The sequence below is a fragment of the Pimephales promelas genome, chromosome 3, assembly GCF_988280905.1.
Source record: "Pimephales promelas chromosome 3, fPimPro1.hap1.1, whole genome shotgun sequence".
Lineage (NCBI taxonomy): Eukaryota > Metazoa > Chordata > Actinopteri > Cypriniformes > Leuciscidae > Pimephales > Pimephales promelas.
The window spans coordinates 33,694,773-33,718,036 of NC_142771.1; the positions used below are offsets into that span (position 1 = coordinate 33,694,773).

Sequence of the window (23,264 nt, forward strand, 5' to 3'; positions counted from 1 at the left end):
TGTATAGCCCGGACCAAATAGCGGATTCAGTGAATGCGGATTAGTGAGATCGGCTGTCACTCAAACTCGGTGAAGCTCTCTAATTCAGCTCTTACCTCTAACACTTATTATTATTAAAGAGCTCTCTAATTCAGTTTTATTGCTAATATTTGAATTGTAGAGCTCTCGAATTCGATTAGTAAGTAATAATAATAATAATAATAAGCACATAAAAATAGCACAAAGACGCTGTCCCAGGTGAAGGTGCTGAATTAGTTGGCATCGATTGCTCAGGAATCGATTTTCCACTTCACGCCAAGGTGCGGTGTTAAGAAAGACAACACGTTCTACGCAAATGAAACATTCCTCAAATTATTCCAGTAACATTTATTTTAACATAGTTTAAGTTATCAGTAAAATACTGACTATTAATAAAATGATCAAATGGTCAATATGTTCACACAATATGTTGTGACGGGTAGACGAACGTTCAGAAAGCCTCGGTTTCCCATAATTAGGCTATCGTTGTCTGATTCTCCTTTTCATGATGGACCATACATTTTTATTCAACGCATTTTCACCCCAAGGCGTCACCTTTGACCATGCTTCAATATTTGACGTTTTAGGCGCCCTTTAGCGTCACTTACATGACGCGATCCTACCGCGTCATCTAACTGACGCTAAAGGAAAGCGTCAGTTAGAGGACGCGGTTAGGTTTAGGTGTGGGGTGGGGTACACGCGATCCTAGGGCGTCATCTAACTGACGCTAAAGGGCGCCTAAAGCGTCAGATATTGAAGCATGTCCAAAAGCTTCCCAAGGCGTCAGTTAGGTGACGCCTTGGGAGTGAGAATGGGCTGTTTTATTAGGAGACAGATCTGGAAAATGACTATTTCTCATTGTTCTGTCTATGGAAGACTCTCGGATACCTTAGAGACGTTCTACTGAAACCAATGAAAGTATCAGGAAACAGTGTTACTCGATACTTTCAGCTAAATTTACAGTAGCACCTCAATGCAGAACATGAGGTCCACGGGGAGGAGTCGGATCACGATCCAAGGGGTGGAGATGGGTAGGATTAGGGTTGGGTTTAGGGATTAGGGGTGGGTTTAGGGATCAGGGGGCGGAGTTGGTTAGGTTCAGGTGTATGTAAGGTGGGAGGAGTTGGATCTGGATCCGACTCCTCCCCATGGATTTCATGTTCCGCAGTCTAAATTTAGCAGCAGATGACATTTGAACATAGTGATAGTGACATGACTATTCTTAAAAACAACTTTTGTGATGCACTGAAGTGAAAAGTCGTGCAGGTTTAGAATTACATATTCATGTTTTGATAAACTATTCGTAAAATAAAAGCTGACTTAGACTAAAATACATTTCACTGACTGTTTAAACAAAAAGAAAGTTGGATGATTTATTGTTAGTCACATTATAAAGAAAAATACTATTTTTAATCACTGAGGAAAAGTGTCATGATAGAATTTAAAATGTACATGTTGGAGCTACATTTTTATTTTTGTTAAAAGTTGGCTTAAGTTAATTTATAGCCTAATTTTATGAACTATAACTATAGCATAATTCAATTAACTAAGTTAATTTGGTTTATTTTGTATTTATGCTTTACTTGTATTTTCGTTTATTGGTCACATGGTGTTATGTTCATTTGCATAAGTAGGTCAAGGTGGGAGGTAGCCTACGTCAGGCAGGAGGGCATATGTTTTTTTACCAGCGTGAGAGAGGCAGCAGAAATGTCTGTGAGCTTGCTTAACTGTGTGAATAAACCTCCTCAAACTCAATCTTGGTATAGACATCACTTTGCGTTGGTACCCTGCGTAAAGCCTAACCATGTCGTAGCCTCAAGTGGCCATTTGAGAAGTTTGTTAGTATTTGTTTTATGGACAAATAGCCACTACAATATCCTACTATGTTTTTAACATAACAGTGAGTAAAAAGTATCTGATATATTATATTTGAACAAAACTCAAGTAGCCTATTATTATATAGTGAGTACTATACTATTATGATTCGCACGTGTTTTTCATATTTATTAGAATGTCTGTAGGCTAATATCAACCTCCCTGTATTCTGGATTCTCTCGCTCAGTTGAGAATGTCAACTAACCATCAGTTATCCCGGCCGCGTTTTTGTAACCGATAAAGGTAAGTTAACCCTGCTTTACCCCCAGATAGAAAAAACAACAACATCATTTTATCATCATCATCAATTGATTGATTGATTCCATATTGAGTAGCCTATAGGCCTATATCGTGTTGATTTTACCCTTGGGGATACACGATTGACATGATCAAATATAGGTTTTAGATTAAAAAAAAAGACTTGACTCATTCGGTTCTGTGCCGTTTATTGAGAAATGTTATTCAGACATCATGTTGGTTAGGGGTGCCGCACAGTCTTGTCCTTGGATGCCCACTGGAGGTTTAGCGGTACTTCTCAGCAAGAGCCAGGGCCAGGTTCTGAAAAAACTTGTCAACTGACAAGTGAACATCTGGGGTGAAATCTCCAGGGAAGAGCATGGCGATGACCACTATGAGGTTGTGTGCCAAGATCTGGAAAAGGAATAAAGAGAAACATGATGTTACCATAACTAGGCTATTACTACAGGTCAATGTTGAGTAGACTAGTGCTATTGTTTTGGTGTAGCCTACCCTGAAGTTGGCCGGATCGATACGCAGCTTGAAAGCATGAAGTTCGCTCAGGGCAGCCAAACCTCCCACAAGGTCGTCTATTTTTGTAACGGCTTCGCCGACTGCACCCATGATAACCTTGCCATGCTTCCTCACTGGAGCAGAGCCGGGGCTCAGGTCAGCCCAGTGAGCGAAGTAGGTCTTGGTCTGAGGGTAGACGGTCAGCATTCTGAAGAACAACATAATAACAATAACCATTTGGGTAATCTAAACATTAGGCTATACTTGAATGTATAGAGAACGTTTCATGTTGTTTAGCAAAGTTATTTAACAAGTTTAAAACTCCGTTAATAATCTTAACGTAGGCCTAAATAGAAAGACAATAGGTCAGTTTTACCTGCCGAGAGCTTCAGCGCCGATCTCATCGGCCTTGGGGCTGATCTTACCCCAGAGGCCCTTCACCGTAGCCTTGTCCTTATCAGAGAGACTCATCTTTTTTCTCAAGTTGGGTCGTCTGCAGAAAAAACGGTGCTGGCGAAAATGGGATTTTTATCCACTTTTTATATAAAACTAAGACGGGCACACCCATGTAATCTATCCAAACCACACCTCTTCAACGCTTTTCTGCTGATCTCTAACCTGTGGGGTCCAATCAAAAACATGCCAATTTTGTGCTTCTTGTTTAATGAAGATAACGATTTTCTTTCTACATTATTGATGCACTTAAAGTTCTATACGTATTTTTACAAAGACGTGGGTAAATTAAATGACAATTCCACGACAAATGAAATTATTTCTTTCATTATTTTTTCATTTGTTCATAAATACATATTTATTTTCATGTTTAAACCTATGTATTATAATTAACACGTTTTTTAATTGAACTGAACCCAAAATACCCAATTTGTGGATTTTTCTCCTAACGTTGAGAAATGGTTTCTCAAATTCAAATTCATTCTAAATCAAGTTAATTTCAAAATCATCATCAACAAAATATGCTCGAGAACTACATTCATATTTTTTATTTATTAATTGTAATCAAAATACCAATTTGGAAAGGTGCTGTTCCCTACTCAATAAATAATAATAACAATAATAATAATAAAACAATAATAATAATAATAATAAAATAAATTAAAATAAGCCTTTTTTAATTTACAAATTTCAATTGTGCTCCATCTTTAATTGAATAATGATATTATTCATATTATGGATTAAGAATTTGAAATGAGAAAATTAAAGCCAGAGCTTAATAAAACATTTTGTAAAAATCTTAATGGAACAAGGGAATGGAATGTAGTTTTAAAGTTTTCGTATTCATAAAAAAAAAAACGTTGTTTATTTGTTATTTACGAATACGAATCATACACTATGGTCCACTCCCTTGTTCCATTAAGATTCATGCAAAATGTTTTATTGAGCTCGATTTTTACTCATTTAAAATTTTTAATCCATAATGTGAAGAATATGTAAGTATCCTATTTGATGAAATTTTGCTATACAATTGAAATTCGTAAATCTAAAAAATTAAAAAAATTTGTGTCTGGGTATTCCAACTAAAACAACTATATTTTAATGAAATTTATGAACGTTTGTTTGTTTTTTATTTTTTCTGAAAACAAATTATTATTGAAATTACAAATTACAAATTATTAAATTATAAAAAAAAATATTTTAACCCTATAAAACTAGGGCATCTTTGGGGAAAATAATGCATATTTTATGCACGACCAAAATTCGTTATGCATGTATAAAAAAATAAAAAAATAAAAAAAAGCTTGTTCATGTTTAGGCTTACTTACTAACTTTTTGGACGCGGTCCGATCATAAGGTCCAGACGCGTCACCTTCTGAGAGAAATGATCCAATAAGACTTTGCATATTTTAATGGGCGGAGATATCAGACATCAATAAATAGTACTTCGGTTTCTGAATTTCTATTAGTGATTCCTATTGGAGCAAGCAAGGACATCCTAAAGCGTAAACATGGTTGAGTGGACAGACGCGGAGCGATCTGCCATCATTGGCCTGTGGGGAAAACTCAACATCGATGAAATCGGACCTCAGGCCTTATCCAGGTAAAATAACTGCACTAGATTCTTAATAGGCGCATTCTATCAGGACTGCCTCTGGTGATGTCAGTTACCTAGTTTGTTTAATGCTTCTTTTCTTTTAAGGTGTCTGATCGTGTATCCCTGGACTCAGAGATATTTCTCAACTTTTGGCAACCTGTCAAGCCCCGCTGCAATCATGGGTAACGCCAAGGTGGCAGCTCATGGGAGGACTGTGATGGGAGGTTTGGAGAGAGCCATCAAGAACATGGACAACATCAAGGCCACCTATGCCCCGCTCAGTGTGATGCACTCTGAGAAACTGCATGTGGATCCAGACAACTTCAAGGTGGGTTTGCGCACGACATACAAAACTGTTGCGCACATATTATGTTGAATATGCCTATTCAATACCGAAAAAAACAGTCACTTAATAGATCTCTTGCTCAACAGCTTCTCGCTGATTGTATCACCGTGTGCGCTGCCATGAAGTTCGGCCCCTCTGGTTTCGCTGCTGACATCCAGGAGGCTTGGCAGAAGTTTCTGAGCGTGGTCGTGTCCGCTCTGGGCAGACAGTACCACTAGTATAGAGTTTCATCACCAATGAAAACCAGCTGTAGGCTACTGCAGAAGATCGCACCCCGCAGCAGAGTTGTTCACACAAAATCTAACTCTTATAATAAGATCAATAAAATAATGTTAAACGCACTTTAATGTTGTTTGTTCCCATTTATTCCACAAAACACACTTTTCGGCAGTTAGGGTTACTCATGTTCTAGAAGACATGAGTCAGAAACGTCTTACAAATAAGCCTTTCAAAGACAGTTGGGATAAATTTGCAGACTGTGGGTGTTAACCTTGAATTAATCAATAAAATAAATTAAATGTATCGCAGGCTCCATAAGCTGACACTCTTATCTATTTGTATTAATATAATTATTTAATAGTCTGTTAGTTTCTCTGTATGCACTTTATTTTAATAAGAGAAAGCAACGAATTAGCTGCAATATTGAATAATATGTTTTGCAGGGAACGTGAGGAAGAACCTTATATGTTGAACCACACGTTGTTAAAGATCAAAGTAACAAACATGTAACCACAGAGAATTGGACACATGTACAAACAACAACGTTTCCGAAGGCATTTTTAGGATTGTTCTGTTACAGCCCATTCTCACTCCCAAGGCGTCACCTAACTGACGCCTTGGGAAGCATTTGGACATGCTTCAATATCTGACGCTTTAGGCGCCCTTTAGCGTCAGTTAGATGACGCCCTAGGATCGCGTGTACCCTACCCCCACACCTAAACCTAACCACGTCCTCTAACTGACGCTTTCCTTTAGCGTCAGTTAGGTGACGCCGTAGGATCGCGTCATGTAAGTGACGCTAAAGGGCGCCTAAAACGTCAAATATTGAAGCATGGTCAAAGGTGACGCCTTGGGGTGAGAATGCGTTGTCTGTTACATATTTTTAGCCGATTTATGACGTCCTACTGCCACTGTTTTTGGGGACGCGACGTTGCCGTGGGACAAATGTTTGCCCATGGGCAATTACATTAATTATTGCTGTATTAACCATGCAAGGATTAAGCGCAGCTTTTGCATAGGCCTATTTAACAAGGATTTCAAAGAGGGTCATGATGGACTATAAATGCCCGTGTAAGACATCCTCTCACCCGTTACACTACACGTAAAATAACAATTAGGCTACATGCAACTGTAGACATGTACAAATGTATCTGAATGCATTTTCAGGCATTTTTTTAAACCGATTTATGCCGTCCTGGCCCAACTATTTTTGGCCAGGGACGCGACATTGCCGTCGGGCCATATTATGGGTTCTTATATTATAATGATCATCATGAAATAGTAAAAACAACACAAGTTACAGCAGGCCAAGTTCTATTATGAGCTATTTTCTTATAAGTTTAAAAAAAAAACATAAACCTAAAATTTAACTTTGTACCTCTTCTTCGACTTAACATGTTTAACTCTAAATGTTCTACTAACTCATCTAACTGAAATGTTCTAATTTCTAAATTATTTAAACTACTTCAACTACACTTGACATCTATGAGCCGAGCCGTGTAGATCTACCAAATATGTCTACTTGCAATGTCGAAAGTTGGGTTAAATGTAAATTAATAGCTTGTGAGCTAGCTAGTAGCTAAAATTGCATTAGACTTCTTGGTATGCCGATAACAAACAGTGACATATTTACTGTGCCTGCAGCTGGACAACCACAGAAACAATAGGCTATCAGCTGGAAATGTGAGCCCAATCTCATTAAAGTTTGTATCTACAAATGTCATTTCTCGTGCATGTCATGTATACGCCAAAATAGTTTTTGCGTGTAAATGGTACGTTTTTTTCAACGCATTCTCACTCCAAGGCGTCACCTTTGACCATGCTTCACAGCCCATTCTCACCCCCAAGGCTGTGCTTCAATATTTGATGCTAGGCGGCCCTTAGCTTCAGTTACATGACGCGTTCCTACGGCGTCATCCAACTGACAGGTTAATAAGGCATGTTAATGCAAGGTGTAAATACGTCGTGATCGGATTGTGATCGGATCTGCCTGACCATCTGGAGGTAGTCTGGCTCTCATTGTGTTCTGATCTTTACTATGTGTAAACGCAATCTGGTTGTTGAAACCATTTTACTCCTCCCAAAAATGCTAAAAAATGAACGAGTGAGAGGATGTTATATAGGCTAGGCTATATGACATGTTATAGTCAGAAATGACGGCGCTATTGCGACAAGCATCACCGCAGCTGAGCGTCTTCAAGTAAAGAAACGAAATGATCTTACCAGAGCTATTGCCACTCTCTCTTATTGATGTATGTCTTTGATTTTGAAATTAGCTGATGATCATAAAATGCAGCTCACATCTGTAATAAAATGCAGCTCATATCCGACAAAATTACGCTAGGATTGTGTAAATAAAGTAGCCTATCAGTCTAGCATCGCCATGTCAGTGTATTGATTCATTGTCTTTTCATAGTTTGCAAGAGACATTTAATAAACTGAGCGTATTTGATAAACAATGCATTCTCACCCCAAGGCGTCACCTTTGACCATGCTTCAATATTTGACGTTTTAGGCGGCCTTTAGCGTCACTTACATGACGCGATCCTACGGCGTCATCAAACTGACGCTAAAGGGCGCCTAAAGCGTCAGATATTGAAGCATGTCCAAATGTCAGTTAGGTGACGCCTTGGGAGTGAGAATGGGCTGTGATAAACTGAGCGTAGCCTATTCATCTGTCAATATGAAACGCGATTTGGTCATTCTAATTAATGATCGGAAGAACGCGTATCGACCACCGTAATGTACAGTATGAACGGATGTCAATTTAAACTCGATTTTGGGTCAAATGTGGATTATATCATGACACTGGCAAGAATATGGTTACATTTAAAGATGTTGTGCCAAGCATGACAACGCTACAATCAGCTACTTTTGAAATTACATGTTTTTTCACTTTCTGAAAAGTAACCGTTTTGGACATAGGCTACGTGAGTTTCATCGGGCAGCGACGATAGAGAAAAGTTTCAATTGTTGTCGCCTTTGTTGTCGTAGAATTTGATTATAGAAAAACTCACATTAGTAACTTTGATTTTCATGTGCCTCAAACAAATGGAATAATATTCCCATATATGTCTGCTACAAATTAAATTATTTCAGAAATAATCAAAATACAACCCCAAACCCAGGACAGTTTAGACATTTTGCAAAATGAAAAAGTACAAATAAGATTTCCAATATTTTCACTGACCAACTCAATTGTATTTTGAAAATATTAGCATTTTTATGTATTGATGGCTGCAACACACTCCCAAAAAGTAGTGACAGATGTGTACCATGTGTCATATCACCTTTCCTTTTAATTGCACTTTTTAATCGTTTGGGAATTGAGGATTAATTGTTGCAAGTGGAATGTTTGCCCAATCTTTCCTAATACAACAAAACAGTCAATTTTTGTCTGATTCTCATTTTCACGACTGGTCACACATTTCAATAGGAGACAGATTGAAAGTTCAATTGAAAGTAAAAGTGATACATAAAGCCTTTATGGCTATTGAGGACTTGGAATGCAGTACAGCATGGTTCGACAGATGATGCTTGCTTAAAAATACAACAATAGGTATTTGCACAAAACCCCGGTATAAGTACAGGTCCCCCAGCCTATTACAGTGAAGTACTATTGTGATTTGCACATGTTTTTCATATTAGAATAGGCTATCTCTGTAATTTCAACCTCACAGTATTCTGGATTCTCTCGCTCAGTTGAGAATGTTGAGTCGACCATGAACATTTACACATCTGAGTGGAATGAACTCATCCCGGCCGCGTTTTTGTAACCGATAAAGTTAAGTAGGCCTAAACCCTGCTTTACCCATTTACAGCCCATTCTTGGTCAAAGCATTTAAACAATGCTAAAGGGCGCCTACAACGTCAAATATTGCGAATATTGAAGCATGGTCAAAGGTGACGCCTTGGGGTGATAATGCAATTGCCATTTAAAATAGAAAAAAAAACGTAATAATTCATAATCATCAATCGATTAATTGGTTGCATATTGAGTGGGCCACGATTATCATGTAGCTTTTACCCTTGGGGATACAGGATCGACATGATCAAATACAGGTTAATGGATAAAAACAAGACTTGACTCATTCAGTTCTGTGCCGTTTATTGAGAAATGTTATTCAGACATCATGTTGGTTAGGGGTGCCGCACAGTCTTGTCCTTGGATGCCCACTGGAGGTTTAGCGGTACTTCTCAGCAAGAGCCAGGGCCAGGTTCTGAAAAAACTTGTCAAGTGACATGTGAACATCTGGGGAGAAATCTCCAGGGAAGAGCATGGCGATGACCACTATGAGGTTGTGTGCCAAGATCTAGAAAAGGAATAAAGAGAAACATGTTACCATAACTAGGCTATTACTACACGTCAATGTTGAGTAGACTTGTGCTATTGTTTTGGTGTAGATTACCTTGAAGTTGGCCGGGTCGATACGCAGCTTGAAAGCATGAAGTTCGCTCAGGGCAGCCAAACCTCCCACAAGGTCGTCTATTTTTGTAACGGCTTCGCCGACTGCACCCATGATAACCTTGCCATGCTTCCTCACTGGAGCAGAGCCGGGGCTCAGGTCAGCCCAGTGAGCGAAGTAGGTCTTGGTCTGAGGGTAGACGGTCAGCATTCTGAAGAAGAACATTATAACAATAATCATTTAGATAATCTAAACATTAGGCTATACTTGAATGTGTGGAGATTAGATTAAAAACATCAACGTTTCATGTTGTTTAGCAAGGTTATTTAACAAGATCCTATAAAACTACGTTAGTAATTTTAACTTTAAATAGAAAGACAATATGTCATTATTACCTGCCGAGAGCTTCAGCGCCGATCTCATCGGCCTTGGGGCTGATCTTGCCCCAGAGGCCCTTCACCGTAGTCTTGTCCTTATCAGAGAGACTCATCTTTTTTTCTCAAGTTATGTCGTCTTCAGAAAAAACGGTGCTGGCGAAAATGGTATTTTGATCCACTTTTTATATAAAACTAAAGACGGGTACACCCATGTAATCGATCCAAACCACACCTCTTCAACGCTTTTCTGCTGATCTCTAACCTGTGGTGTCCAATCAAAAACATGCCAATTTTGTGCTTCTTGTTTAATAAAGATAACGATTTTCTTTCTTCTTGGTGCACTTAAAGTTCTATACGTATTTTTACAACGATGTGGGTAAATTAAATGACAATTCAATGATAAATATGAAATTGTTTTTAAATTATTTTTCAATTGATCATAAGTAAATATTATTTTTCATTTTTAAACTTATGAATCATAATACGTTATTTAAAAGAACTGAACCCCAATTTGTGGATTTTTCTTCTAACGTTGAGAAATGGTTTCTCAAATTCTAATTCATTCCAAACCAAGTTCATTTCAAAATCACCATCAACTAAACTACATTAATCTTTTTAGACATTGGAAATGTGCGGTTCCCCACATTCAAAAACAAATAAGCCTTTTTTAAGATTTACAAATTTCAATTGTAAAATTTGAATCATCTAATTTGATTGAATAATAGCCTACTCACATATCATTCATATTATGGATTAAGAATTTGAAAAGAGAAAACTTGAGCTGAAGCTTAATAAAACATTTTATTAAATATGGATTTAGTTTATGTAGATTTCGTATTAATTACAAAAAACTAACGTTATTTATTTGTTATTTACGAATACGAATGTTTGTCCCATTCCCTTGTTCCATTAAGATTTAGCCATATGTTTTAATGAGTTCGATTTTTACTCATTTAAAATTCTTAAACCATAATATGAATAATATGTAAGTATTATTCGATTCAATTTTATGAACTGTTAGCTACTATAAAATTGAAATTCCTATACTTAAAAAAAAATGCATATTCAACTACATTTTCTGTTTGTTTTGAAAACAATTTATTTATTTTCAACCCTATGAAAGTATAGCAATTTTGGGGAAAGTAAAGCATGATCATATGGGCACGACGAAATTTTGTTATGCATATATTTGATTAAAAAACGCTTGTTCATGGTTACTTACGAACTTTTTGGACGCGGTCCGATCAGTAAGGTCCAGACACAAATGTGTCACCTGCTGAGAGAGATGATCCAATAAGACTTTGCATATTTTAATGGGCGGAGATATCAGACATCAATAAATAGCACTTCGGTTTCTGAATTTCTACTAGTGATTCCTATTGGACTCAAACAAGCACCTATAAGGACATCCTAAAGCGTAAACATGGTTGAGTGGACAGACGCGGAGCGATCTGCCATCATTGGCCTGTGGGGAAAACTCAACATCGATGAAATCGGACCTCAGGCCTTATCCAGGTAAAATAACACCAGATTCTTAATAGGCGCATTCTATCAGGACTGCCTTTGGTGATGTCAGTTTGTTTAATGCTTCTGTTCTTTTAAGGTGTCTGATCGTGTATCCCTGGACTCAGAGATATTTCTCAACTTTTGGCAACCTGTCAAGCCCCGCTGCAATCATGGGTAACGCCAAGGTGGCAGCTCATGGGAGGACTGTGATGGGAGGTTTGGAGAGAGCCATCAAGAACATGGACAACATCAAGGCCACCTATGCCCCGCTCAGTGTGATGCACTCTGAGAAACTGCATGTGGATCCAGACAACTTCAAGGTGGGTTTGCGCACGACATACAAAACTGTTGCGCGCATATTATGTTGAATATGCCTATTCAATACCGAAAAAAAACAGTCACTTAATAGATCTCTTGCTCAACAGCTTCTCGCTGATTGTATCACCGTGTGCGCTGCCATGAAGTTCGGCCCCTCTGGTTTCACTGCTGACATCCAGGAGGCTTGGCAGAAGTTTCTGAGCGTGGCCGTGTCCGCTCTGGGCAGACAGTACCACTAGAGTCTCATCACCAATGAACACCAGCTGTAGGCTACTGCAGAAGATCGCACCCCGCAGAGTTGTTCACACAAAGATCTAACTCTTATACAATAAGATCAATAAAATAATGCTAAAAGCAATTTAATGTTGTTTGCTCCCATTTATTTTACAAAACACACTGACCATATGACCAGAATTATAAACTCTTCAAAAACAATCTTTATTGCAAATTAAGAAAAGATTCCTGTCCTTCAACAGCATTATATTGGGATTTTAACCATTTCTTAGTGATTTTTTTCGACAAGAAATGAGTCAGAAACTTCTTACAATAAATAAGCCTTTCAAAGACAGTTGCCATAGATTTGCAGACTGTGGGTGTCAACCACTTGAATTCATTGATAAAAGAAATTAAATTTATCGCATCCTCCATAAGCTGACACTCTTATCTATTTTTATTAATATTTATTTGTCTGTTAGATTCTCTTTTTGGAATTTATTTTAATAAGAGAAAACAGCGACTTAGCAACATATCCTTAAACAACATGTTTGCAGGGAACGTGAGAACCTTATTATTATTATTATTATTATTATTATCATCATCATGAAATAGTAAAAACAACTAGGCTATACAAGTTCCAGTAGGCCAAGTTCTATTATGAGCTATTTTGTCATAAGTTGAAAAAAAAATATATAATTACAATATGCCAAATAACAAATGTAACCTAGCTGATATCTTCGACTTAACATGTTTAACTCTAAAAGTCCAACTGAAATGTGGGCATCTCCACTCTGTCGAATTTCTAAATTCTTTAAACTACTTTAACTATATCGGACATCTGCTAAAATGAGCCGAAGGCAAGATCTATTGATCTATACCAAATAGGCCTATATTGCAATGTAGAAAGTTAGGTTACATGTAAGTTAATAGCCTGTAAGTTATAAAAGTTCGCATTAGCCTGCTTATTTTAGACCCTAAACCGATAGCAAACTATGACATTGATTGTAATTTGCTTTCCCAGTTTGACAACACAGCTTGACAACCAAACAACAAACAGCAGTTGGAATAACCTAGTAACTGTCAAAATAACTGTCACTGTCATTAAAAAACACTTCTGAAATAGAAAGCTATATGCCTTGTAGCTTATTTAAAAAGAAAGCACACGGGATTCACGAGGGCTCTGTTTTTTGTTTAATTGATTACAAAGCCAATTTAAATTGCCCTATCAAAATATAATATAGCATAATATAATACAATATAATAATATAGCCTTATATATACAGCTATATATATATATATATATATATATATATATATATATATATATTTCCTGAAATAATATGGTTATTATTTTGTTGAGGCTGAGCTGGATTTTCCATATATGTTCATCTAAACGCACCAGCGTTTACTATGCTGTCCACCGTGGACCAGCACTAGTAGAATAGCTAGCCTTCCGTTGAAGCTGCCATTTCCCATTTGATCTTAATCAAATGGGAAATGGCAGCTTCAACGGAAGGCTATCTATTCTAGTGCTGGTCCACGGAGCTGTGATGCGTTTAGATGATGGGTGATGGTACTTTTTACATGGTACTTTTTAGACCTGGACATTTTCAGAAAATGAAACATTTTTAATTAAAATATTACTGGCATAATTTGTTTCCCCAGTATGCCTAGTTACGTGCCCTGAAGTTGGCAGTGCTGATTTTTATGAAATAATATGTTTTTTTTGTTGTTTTTTCAGACATCGCAAAATAAATTGTCATTTCCACAACCGAACAAAAACATGTGTTTTCAACCAAATAGGCTATGTTAAAATATTTGTAGTTATAAATATATTGGGTTACACATCACACTTGCATGTTTCCAAATTGTAAATTAATTTATTTCTCTGAAATGCAACGGTTAAGATTTTACAACGTTAACACCAAAAAAAACAAAAAAAAACAAAAAAAAAACGCTGAACACTAAGCCACTGAAACTTTTCATTCATATTTCTGAATTTTATTATATTTTCAAATCTGATATTTTTCAACTCATATGCATACTGTCGTTAACTGCTAAATAATCAACATCACCACCATCATTACCTTTTTTTATGTTTTACCAAAAAAATATTTGTGGTTGTGAAAATGACAAGGGAAAGGCAGGTTATGGTGAAAATAACATTTCAGATATAGAACCTGTGGTAGAATCATAATTGCGTTATGGAAATGCAAAAGTGAGTCATGACCTCAATGTGTAGGACAAAATTAATCTCAAATTCAATTTTGAAGTTTATTCTTATTTTAATTTCAAACAGGGATAGTGTATTGATGAACAACTGGCCTAACAGCACTTAATAAAAAAGCACTTAATAGCTCATTCCATGTGTGACAAATTATTTGAAACAAAAACAATATCATAAACACAATCATCCTTGCGTTTTCATAAAAAATCCAAATGAAAATTTCTGTGAAAATGTGACATGTTTCACCACTCCCTGAATCAGAGCAGTGTATGGGCCAAGGTTCACTCATAGATGAACAGGTGAATGTTCAAAATGTTTAAAATAAATGCCAAATTGAAAATAAATACAAGAAACCATATATATTAGATTTGATTGATTTGGGCTATAATTCATTCTTTCTATTTGAATTTAAAATCACCCATTTTGTATCCAATTCACTCGCAGTCAATTTCGGTGAGTATTTATAAATTATATGTAGGCCTATCTGAATTTATGTCAAAACCAAGACTTTTCAACCATCACAATGAAATGTATATGTATTCGTGTACAAATGAAATAACATATAAACAACTTTTCCTATTCTATTGCGTGTCGCGTGAAGGCGTCGGTTCTATTTCCAGCATGCATGCACGCGCTTTCCGCGCGCGCGCGCGTGTGTGTGTGTGTGTGTGTGGGGGGGGGGGGGGGTGCGAGGATCGTCACTGAAGAAGGCCTATCTATATCTTCTTCATCGTCACTGAAGAAGGACTATCTATATCTTTCAAAACATATCAAATATTGTTTTACTTTGTCACTGAAGAAGGCCTATCAACGCATTCTCACCCCAAAGGCGTCACCTTATATCTTTCAAAAAATATCAAATATTGTTTTACTTCAGCCCATTCTCACTCCCAAGGCGTCACTTAACTGACGCCTTGGGAAGCATTTGGACATGCTTCAATATCTGACGCTTTAGGCGCCCTTTAGCGTCAGTTAGATGACGCCCTAGGATCGCGTGTACCCTACCCCCACCCCACACCTAAACCTAACCGCGTCCTCTAACAGACGCTTTCCTTTAGCGTCAGTTAGATGACGCCGTAGGATCGCGTCATGTATGTGACGCTAAAGGGCGCCTAAAACGTCAAATATTGAAGCATGGTCAAAGGTGACGCCTTGGGGTGAGAATGCGTTGTTTACTTTGTAACGATGATTAAATCTGGAAATAAAGCGAAATAACTGAGAAAGAAATATTCTTCAGATGCCATGTCTGTCATTTCAAAACATCTAATTTAATTTCAAACAGTTTAAGTAAAATAAATTGTTAATCCGTCATGCAATCTAAATGCTTCTCAGGTCGAGAGCTGTCGTTCCAATTAAAAGTGTGTGTGTGCCCCATTATGCGGCACGTTTTCTTAAAAAATGCGATGGAATATGCGGGATATTTATGCAATTTTATGCGATGAAATTGAAAAAAAATTGAAATAAAAATTGATTCCCCAACACCCTGTTCTCACTAAGCTACTACCTTAATGTAAAGAGTCATAGCCTACTTCCTATGATAAGCAAACATAGGCTACTACATCACAGAAAGTGCTGGAATAGCCTATATCATCTTGTTTTATTTCAGACATTAAAAGTTGCGATAGTATTTTTTAGCGGCCTCTATCAGTGATGTTTCAGATAAATTGCAACCAATTTTTTCATTTAAAATAGGGATATTTCATTTAAAACAGGAATACTGGCCATTGAAATGAGGAGCGATCTCACGACCAAGTCGTACGAATTCGACGAATGATTAAAAAGTGGCTAAGTCGTAACAATTCATACGACCTCACTCGTACGAATTAATACGATTTTGCTAAATCGTACATATTTTACGAATTGGCCAATTCGTATGAATTCGTACGAATGACCTACCCCTTACCCCGCCCCTAAACCTAACCATCACGTGGGTTTAGACAAATCGTACGAATTAGTACGAGTGAGGTCGTACGAATTAGTACGAATTAGACACTTTTTAATCATGCGTCGAATTCGTACGAATTGGTCGTGAGATAGTGTTGCAACTTCCATGCCCGGGAAACTCATGAATATTAATGTGGCTCCGCCCACTCCCTCTATAGATGCACAACTCACTTTTGCCCCACATTTCATGGTGCACTTGGTGCAAAAGGGAGAGCGCGCGAAACTTGTCACTTGAAAGCGAAAAACAGTGTTTGAGATTCGTCGAAGCATGAAAGTTCGTATCTATGGCACGAATGTCATTTCTCGTAGCATTTATTACGCCAAAAACTGTTTTTGCGTGTGTATGGCACGCGATTTTCGCGTATGACACGCACTTTTTTGCGCATACGCACGAACCCCCCTCCCCCCTAAACCTAACCCAGGGTTTTTTATACACGAAAAAAAAAACACTTTTGGCGCATAAATGCCACGAGAAATGACACTCGTGGTATAGATACGCATCTTCATGAGACTGTGTTGGATTTAAGCAGCTGTAGTTATATAGGCCTACTTGTGTTTGAGCTAGAAACATATACAGCCCATTCTCACCCCCAAGGCGTCACTTAACTGACGCCTTGGGAAGCATTTGGACATGCTTCAATATCTGACGCTTTAGGCGCCCTTTAGCGTCAGTTAGATGACGCCCTAGGATCGCGTGTACCCTACCCCCACCCCACACCTAAACCTAACCGCGTCCTCTAACTGACGCTTTCCTTTAGCGTCAGTTAGATGACGCCGTAGGATCGCGTCATGTAAGTGACGCTAAAGGGCGCCCAAAACGTCAAATATTGAAGCATGGTCAAAGGTGACGCCTTGGGGTGAGAATGCGTTGACATATAGGCTACAAGACATTTGTGAGAAAATAAAAGTGTGCAACTCTCATTGGATGAATTCACATAGTACTGATTTGCAGATGAGCAAAATTTCTCTGTGACTTCACATGTGTGTAAATGCGTTTTGCACCTCACTGCAGCATAACAAAAATGTGAGCGTATCCTACGAGTTTCTTCATTTGTGATTTGTAGAATATGATTTGTGCACCTGCAATGAAGAATTTGAGAAGGTGTAAGTAACTGTTGTGGTGTGTTTGTGGAAGATTTAAAAAAAAAGTCCACAAGTTTTCAACTCTTAAATCATTTCTCTTCGTGACTTACAAACTAATTTCACTGTCACAGTTGTTTATTTGCACCAAAGATAGGCCTATCTTCATAGTTTATCTTCATAAACTCGGTCTTTGGTTCATTGCAGTTTTAATGAGAAAATACTCAGCAACATGAATTTGTATGTTTGTCTTAAAGCAGCTACTGATTTGGTTATCGTCCGGAAAAAATACACGTAGAGACGTTTTGATTGATGAAGATTTTATTGATTGCGTCTGATATTTTATTTTTCATTGAGGTAGCCCCTGGATGATGTTCTTTGCCTATCTGTATTTATCGGCGAGGGCTGCAGACACCGCCGCAAGAAACTTGTCCACGGCCACGTGCACTTCTGCAGTGAAGTCAGCGGGGAAATGAATTGCAAGAGTCACGAGGATGTTATGGGACAGAATCTGAAAAAAAAAAAAAAACAATTAATACACTACGAATTAATAATCCACATTTTATTTCACATCTTGAATGTCTCCTTTTGATTTAACTCAGAGTGCTGGGTGTCTCGGATTATTTTAACATAGCTAAATGAGTACGGAGTAAATGGATTGAAACACTGCACATAGAAATCATCTCACCTTGAAGTTTACAGGGTCAATGCGAAACTTAGTGGCATGGAGATCACTCAAGCTGGTCATTCCACCAATTAGATCATCCATTTTGCCCACAGCATCAGTGATGGCTGTCATCACAGTTTTGCCGTGTTTCTTCACTTGAGGAGAGTCGACAGAAAAATCAGTCCAGTCAGAAAAATATATTTTAGTCTGAGGGTAGACAATGAGCATTCTGTGGGAGGGAGAAAATCCGTTATTTGGTTAGGCAAAACTCTTTTCACATTGGTTTGCTTGGTGTAAAAAAAATAATTAAAATGTAGACCTCTTACCGTGCCAGAGCTTCTTGTCCTATAGCGTCGGCCTTACCAGAGATTTTACCCCAGAAGGCCTTGACAGAGGCTTTGTCCTTAGCTGTCAAACTCATTTTTCGATCCTTTCAACTTCGGTATTAAGAGAAAAGTTTTAGTTGAAGGATAAGGGGTCTTTTTTTATAATGCCCCTTTCTGCCACACCCAACAGCGCATCAACTCCACCTCTCAGACTTCAGCCAACCATTACAGAAGCATTTTGTCAATTCATTTCATCATTCCTTTTTAAAAAAATTCTTTATTCGTTATTTTAAATCAGAGAGAGAGAGAAAAAAATAGAAAATGTATGAAACTATTTTGCATCATCTCTCTAAACAGCGATGTATATCCCAAAAGAATGACCGAATAAACAATATATTGGTTTTGGTATAAACAATATACAATACTCTCTTGTTCTTAACAAATAAACAATACCGCCCTTGCTTTTTTATTACTAAACTAACATATTTATCTAAACAATTTAAATTCAGTCTGCGGTGTTTGCATGTAAAAGTTGCTGCCTTAAGTACAATTAACTTGGATGTTTAAGCTAAATTACATCAAAATGATATTTTTATTTTTAAAAAAAGTTGAATTAGCTATAACAAAAAGGTGAAAATGTCTTATGTTTATTACATTGCTTTAACTCATTAAAATAAGTTATTTTGTCATAACTTGACCACGTAATTTTTAATACAGTGTGAGAGATGCTTCTGGGTCTTTTGGGGACACCAAATTGCACCTAAAGGGGTGAGGCAAATGCAAAAAGAACAGGACATCCCCGGTTATCAAGATTAAAGAAATTAAGAACATTTTGAAATGGGAGGAACGGGTCTGAGTGTCCAGATATAGCAAAATGAGCTGGCACCTGTTCAAATTAAAAAATTAAATTGGATGTTGAAAGCCTTAATTCCATCTAATTTAACGTTAAGTGAATTTTAATAGTTTAGATTTCCCCTACTGATTCGGGTCTAAATATTAGCCTAACATGTGCCATCCACTGTTAATGCGACACATGTGCCTAGCGTTTTTAAGGTTGTCAACATTTTCTGAGAATGGAATTAGACAAATTACAACATAAAGCCTTGATTCGATTTTGGACTCTTACACACAACAATAGGCCTACACACAATGCGACATTCGTAATTTTTTATGATTGAATCCATGTTTATTTTGAGATGTACGAAATGGGTTCAATGAGTTCAATCAAAATGTACCAATCTAGGATCGGATCCAAGTACGAATGGGTACCACACCAATCAGTCTCTGCGCCTGGTGTGGGCGGAGAGTGCGAGTATATAAATAAAAACTCTGAGCGCATCTATCTATGTTCAGCATTCACACTTGTTGAAAAGGGAAAGAGATAATCACAATGGTGGAGTGGTCAGATTCCGAGCGCAAAACTGTTGCGAGTCTATGGGGCAAAATCAACATCGGTGAAATCGGACCCCAGTCTCTGGCAAGGTAATGTGAAAGCGTGTCAAAGATTATACATACCACGTCGTTCATTCAATTCTGTATTTTGAAAATAGTTTCGATTGATAGAGCTTTTTCCATTCCTTCATGTGACAGGGTGCTGATTGTTTACCCCTGGACTCAAAGGTATTTCGGTGCATTTGGAGACCTATCCAATGCAGCTGCAATCCTGGGCAATCCTAAAGTGTCAGCACATGGGAAAACTGTGCTAACTGCGCTGGACAAAGCCGTGAAGAACATGGATAACATCAAAGCCGTTTACGCTCCACTTAGCCAGCTGCACTGCGAGAAACTCAACGTCGATCCAGGCAACTTCACTGTAAATGCTTTATTTTATAAATTTGTAGCATATTGAGAAATATATCACAGACTGTTGTTGCCTAAACAATGCACGTTTTTTTTACCCATGCAGCTGTTGGCTGATTGCCTCACCATTATTCTTGCGACCACATTTGGACCCGCTTTCACCCCTGCAGTTCAGGCCACCTGGCAGAAGCTCCTGACTTTAGTTGTGACCGCTCTCACCAGCCAATACTTCTGAAGACCTGCTCGACATCTCTGCCTCAATGCAATGATTCGATGAATTCAATTGTGGAAAAAGCATATAAATAAAGCAATCAAACAAGGGCTGGATTGTGAGTCTTTTTATTCAGCAAGCAAATTACTTTAATTTACATCAAAATTAAATGTTTCATTGATAAATGAGCATCAATATTTCTCTTCAAAATGAACAAAACTGTTTAATCATATTTAGCATTATCAGTGAATAGCTGTTCACATTGGAATGGTTATGAAGTAGGTCTAATATTTTCATTTTTAAAACACTCAAAATACTCTTTATTTGATCACAATTGTATAAGACTTTAGGATTGTAGTGGTATGCTGCAAGTTGGGCCATGAATGTGCACATTAATTGGCCTACATTAGGATGGTTCAGAGTTAGCCTCAGGTTATTTTTAAAGGGACATTGTGTAGGAATTGGCTTTATGCACCGCTGCACTACTTCCTGAACTTAGGCCAGCTCCTTGTTTCCTGTCTGTCATTATTGGACACATTGATTAATCCAGGTATGCCTGACCTCAGTAGTCACGGCAACAATAATCAGACACACCTGAATTAATCAAGTTCGGCCAATAATGGCAGACAGGAAACAGCTGGCTTAAGTTCAGGAATAGTGCAGCTGTCCATAAGGTCAATTGCTGCCATCTGTGAAAATATATTTTGCATTCAAACGAATTGTGCTCTCTAGCGCCTCACTTTTTCAAATAAGCGTTCCATCTACGGTAACCATTATGTACCAAAAAGCTATGACAGAATTAGCACTTCGTCGAGTGTTCCTTCTGGTGAACAGGTTTGTTATTTCAAACATACAGCAAACTTGACACAACGAATAAACAATTGTCACAGTATGAAGTACTGACTGTGGAAAAACATAAACTATGGAAATAAGTAGTTAAGCCTTTTTTATTCTATCTATTTTCTGAAGTAGCCTATGTGCATTCGATATCAACTTTTAACTATAAATGTTCATCTCTCTATATAAAGTACACAACCAAACAATGAAAAAAAGCTTGTAATTAAGACTGTAAAATTCACTTACCTTTCGAGAAGAAAGCAGGATTTCAGCGTCTCTTTTGAACTCTTTCTCCTGCATTAGCTCTATCCACCTGGAAAAAGCTACCCCGGCATTCTCACCCCAAGGCGTCACCTTTGACCATGCTTCAATATTTGACGTTTTAGGCGCCCTTTAGCGTCACTTACATGACGCGATCCTACGGCGTCATCTAACTGACGCTAAAGGAAAGCGTCAGTTAGGGGACGCGGTTAGGTTTAGGTATGGGGTGGGGGTAGGGTACACGCGATCCTAGGGCGTCATCTAACTGACGCTAAAGGGCGCCTAAAGCGTCAGATATTGAAGCATGGTCAAATGCTTCCCAAGGCGTCAGTTAGGTGTAATCTTTCCTGTAGCGTAAGCTTACGCAATACTTCTTCTCTCATCTAGAGAGAACCGAGGTTACGTTAGGTAACCGATTTGTTGTGCACAGCAGGTCGAAAAGTCCCTTGTGTGATCCTCGAGGGAGCTATTGAGAATGAGGAGTTGACGTCATTTTACAGTGCCCCTCCCCTTTCCGCCATGTTGGTAGGATTCCCACCTAACAGTATTGATTACGTGTGTTTTTAGCTCGGTAATAGAGGAGTTTCTCGCAATACCGCACTGTTTTACCATGCCTGGAAGTAACTGCTGCGTTAAAAACCGATAAAAACCCTGGTAACCGATAGCGTCACCTACCATCATGGCCGACCGGCTCAGATCCCGCCCAAATAGGCACGTGACTCCTCATTCTCAATACCCCATTTATACTTTATAATTGGGGACTCCATTTATAATGTTCCTCATTTAATCTTGTCTGTAGGTCTCATTTTTTTTTTGTCAGGGATTGTTTGTAGTATATGAATCCAAATAATGATAATGCATGACGTAGAATGATAATAATCAAAAGAGAATAACGACCCCACAACTAACAGAACTTTAACAAAATACAATGAACAAAGGAGAACTGCAGGACTTCAATGCACGAGGACAGATGACCAAAAAACAGAAAAATGTTAATGCATTTTGGACATTCATTTACAAGACAACTGTTTTTTGGGGCCCTGAAAATGCAAACTTTTGTTTCAAAGTAAAACTAAATTGTTTTTGTCTCCCTGTAAACTATAAAAACACAAATTTGTGAAATAATAATTCAGTGTTTTTTGTTATTTTCACGGATCGGTGTGAATGGGATCGTTTTGTCAATGTTGTAGTCTGTACGTAAAAAACACACAGGAAAAAGTTTTCAGCTTTTAATACATCATTCATCATCACCATTATGTAGACATTCCAAACAAGACGGAACATTAATGTGTGTGTGTACATTTTTCACCAAACCTGGAATCTATGACATGTAGTCAACACATGGGATCATTCTATGATATTTTTGAGTCTTATTTTAAAAGCTTAATGCTCGATATTCACTGCCATGATGACAAGCGCAAGCATTTTTTTTAAATGGCCCTTTTGTGGTCCAAAAAAGAAAGAAGATGGCATATGTCATTAGAAGAACACCAATATGAGCCAATTATGACTTAAAGGGGTGGTTGATTATGATTTCACCTTTCTAACTTTAGTGTTATGTTGCTGTTTGAGCAAACAATATCTGCAAAGTTACAACTCTCAAAGTTCAAAGCAAAGGGAGATATTTGCTTTTAAAGAAATAGTTTTTAAGAACTACAACAAACAGCTAGTAGGAACTACACAACAGTCATCTCGGGTTAGTGACATCACTAACTCTAAAATTTACATAACCCCCCCCCGGAAACATGCACGCAGTCCTATGGTTGAGAAGAGGAAGCGCTGTTGTTGTCAAGCACATTTGTGAGCCAGCTCAAACTGTAGCATCCGTGT

At 37.8% G+C, this 23,264-nt stretch overlaps 6 protein-coding genes across 6 annotated transcripts; 3 read left to right on the forward strand and 3 right to left on the reverse strand.

Moving 5' to 3' along the window:
* Positions 1–2,322: 2,322 nt before the first annotated feature.
* hbba1.2 (hemoglobin, beta adult 1.2) lies at positions 2,323–3,174 on the reverse strand. Its single transcript, XM_039686030.2, has 3 exons — positions 3,020–3,174; positions 2,644–2,851; positions 2,323–2,544 (listed from the first exon to the last, which is right to left on the reverse strand). The coding sequence occupies exons 1-3, from the start codon at positions 3,112–3,114 to the stop codon at positions 2,416–2,418; spliced, it is 432 nt and encodes a 143-aa protein (XP_039541964.2). The 5' UTR covers positions 3,115–3,174; the 3' UTR covers positions 2,323–2,415.
* A 1,374-nt stretch (positions 3,175–4,548) lies between these two features.
* hbba1 (hemoglobin, beta adult 1) lies at positions 4,549–5,380 on the forward strand. Its single transcript, XM_039686022.2, has 3 exons — positions 4,549–4,699; positions 4,799–5,021; positions 5,126–5,380. The coding sequence occupies exons 1-3, from the start codon at positions 4,608–4,610 to the stop codon at positions 5,255–5,257; spliced, it is 447 nt and encodes a 148-aa protein (XP_039541956.1). The 5' UTR covers positions 4,549–4,607; the 3' UTR covers positions 5,258–5,380.
* A 3,969-nt stretch (positions 5,381–9,349) lies between these two features.
* On the reverse strand, positions 9,350–10,228 carry LOC120489286 (hemoglobin subunit alpha). The gene is made up of 3 exons (XM_039686031.2): positions 10,060–10,228; positions 9,668–9,875; positions 9,350–9,571 (listed from the first exon to the last, which is right to left on the reverse strand). The coding sequence occupies exons 1-3, from the start codon at positions 10,152–10,154 to the stop codon at positions 9,443–9,445; spliced, it is 432 nt and encodes a 143-aa protein (XP_039541965.2). The 5' UTR covers positions 10,155–10,228; the 3' UTR covers positions 9,350–9,442.
* Positions 10,229–11,396: 1,168 nt separating this feature from the next.
* LOC120489274 (hemoglobin subunit beta) lies at positions 11,397–12,223 on the forward strand. Its single transcript, XM_039686019.2, has 3 exons — positions 11,397–11,556; positions 11,645–11,867; positions 11,973–12,223. The coding sequence occupies exons 1-3, from the start codon at positions 11,465–11,467 to the stop codon at positions 12,102–12,104; spliced, it is 447 nt and encodes a 148-aa protein (XP_039541953.2). The 5' UTR covers positions 11,397–11,464; the 3' UTR covers positions 12,105–12,223.
* Positions 12,224–17,693: 5,470 nt separating this feature from the next.
* hbaa2 (hemoglobin, alpha adult 2) lies at positions 17,694–18,464 on the reverse strand. Its single transcript, XM_039686033.2, has 3 exons — positions 18,326–18,464; positions 18,021–18,228; positions 17,694–17,843 (listed from the first exon to the last, which is right to left on the reverse strand). Exons 1-3 carry the CDS (start codon positions 18,418–18,420, stop codon positions 17,715–17,717), a joined length of 432 nt encoding a protein of 143 aa, XP_039541967.1. The 5' UTR covers positions 18,421–18,464; the 3' UTR covers positions 17,694–17,714.
* A 1,198-nt stretch (positions 18,465–19,662) lies between these two features.
* On the forward strand, positions 19,663–20,446 carry hbba2 (hemoglobin, beta adult 2). Its single transcript, XM_039686024.2, has 3 exons — positions 19,663–19,807; positions 19,916–20,138; positions 20,232–20,446. Exons 1-3 carry the CDS (start codon positions 19,716–19,718, stop codon positions 20,358–20,360), a joined length of 444 nt encoding a protein of 147 aa, XP_039541958.1. The 5' UTR covers positions 19,663–19,715; the 3' UTR covers positions 20,361–20,446.
* The last annotated feature ends 2,818 nt before the right edge of the window (positions 20,447–23,264 follow it).

Coding starts and splice junctions, on each gene's coding strand:
- hbba1.2 (XM_039686030.2), bottom strand. CDS start 3,114: ATGAGTCTCTCTGATAAGGACAAGGCTACGGTGAAGGGCCTCTGGGGT. Junction 2,852..3,019: donor GGCGCTGAAGCTCTCGGCAG/GTAAAACTGACC, acceptor GTTGTTCTTCAG/AATGCTGACCGTCTACCCTC. Junction 2,545..2,643: donor TCGATCCGGCCAACTTCAGG/GTAGGCTACACC, acceptor TTCCTTTTCCAG/ATCTTGGCACACAACCTCAT.
- hbba1 (XM_039686022.2), top strand. CDS start 4,608: ATGGTTGAGTGGACAGACGCGGAGCGATCTGCCATCATTGGCCTGTGG. Junction 4,700..4,798: donor GGACCTCAGGCCTTATCCAG/GTAAAATAACTG, acceptor TTTTCTTTTAAG/GTGTCTGATCGTGTATCCCT. Junction 5,022..5,125: donor TGGATCCAGACAACTTCAAG/GTGGGTTTGCGC, acceptor CTTGCTCAACAG/CTTCTCGCTGATTGTATCAC.
- LOC120489286 (XM_039686031.2), bottom strand. CDS start 10,154: ATGAGTCTCTCTGATAAGGACAAGACTACGGTGAAGGGCCTCTGGGGC. Junction 9,876..10,059: donor GGCGCTGAAGCTCTCGGCAG/GTAATAATGACA, acceptor GTTCTTCTTCAG/AATGCTGACCGTCTACCCTC. Junction 9,572..9,667: donor TCGACCCGGCCAACTTCAAG/GTAATCTACACC, acceptor TTCCTTTTCTAG/ATCTTGGCACACAACCTCAT.
- LOC120489274 (XM_039686019.2), top strand. CDS start 11,465: ATGGTTGAGTGGACAGACGCGGAGCGATCTGCCATCATTGGCCTGTGG. Junction 11,557..11,644: donor GGACCTCAGGCCTTATCCAG/GTAAAATAACAC, acceptor TGTTCTTTTAAG/GTGTCTGATCGTGTATCCCT. Junction 11,868..11,972: donor TGGATCCAGACAACTTCAAG/GTGGGTTTGCGC, acceptor CTTGCTCAACAG/CTTCTCGCTGATTGTATCAC.
- hbaa2 (XM_039686033.2), bottom strand. CDS start 18,420: ATGAGTTTGACAGCTAAGGACAAAGCCTCTGTCAAGGCCTTCTGGGGT. Junction 18,229..18,325: donor GGACAAGAAGCTCTGGCACG/GTAAGAGGTCTA, acceptor TCCCTCCCACAG/AATGCTCATTGTCTACCCTC. Junction 17,844..18,020: donor TTGACCCTGTAAACTTCAAG/GTGAGATGATTT, acceptor TTTTTTTTTCAG/ATTCTGTCCCATAACATCCT.
- hbba2 (XM_039686024.2), top strand. CDS start 19,716: ATGGTGGAGTGGTCAGATTCCGAGCGCAAAACTGTTGCGAGTCTATGG. Junction 19,808..19,915: donor GGACCCCAGTCTCTGGCAAG/GTAATGTGAAAG, acceptor TTCATGTGACAG/GGTGCTGATTGTTTACCCCT. Junction 20,139..20,231: donor TCGATCCAGGCAACTTCACT/GTAAATGCTTTA, acceptor TTACCCATGCAG/CTGTTGGCTGATTGCCTCAC.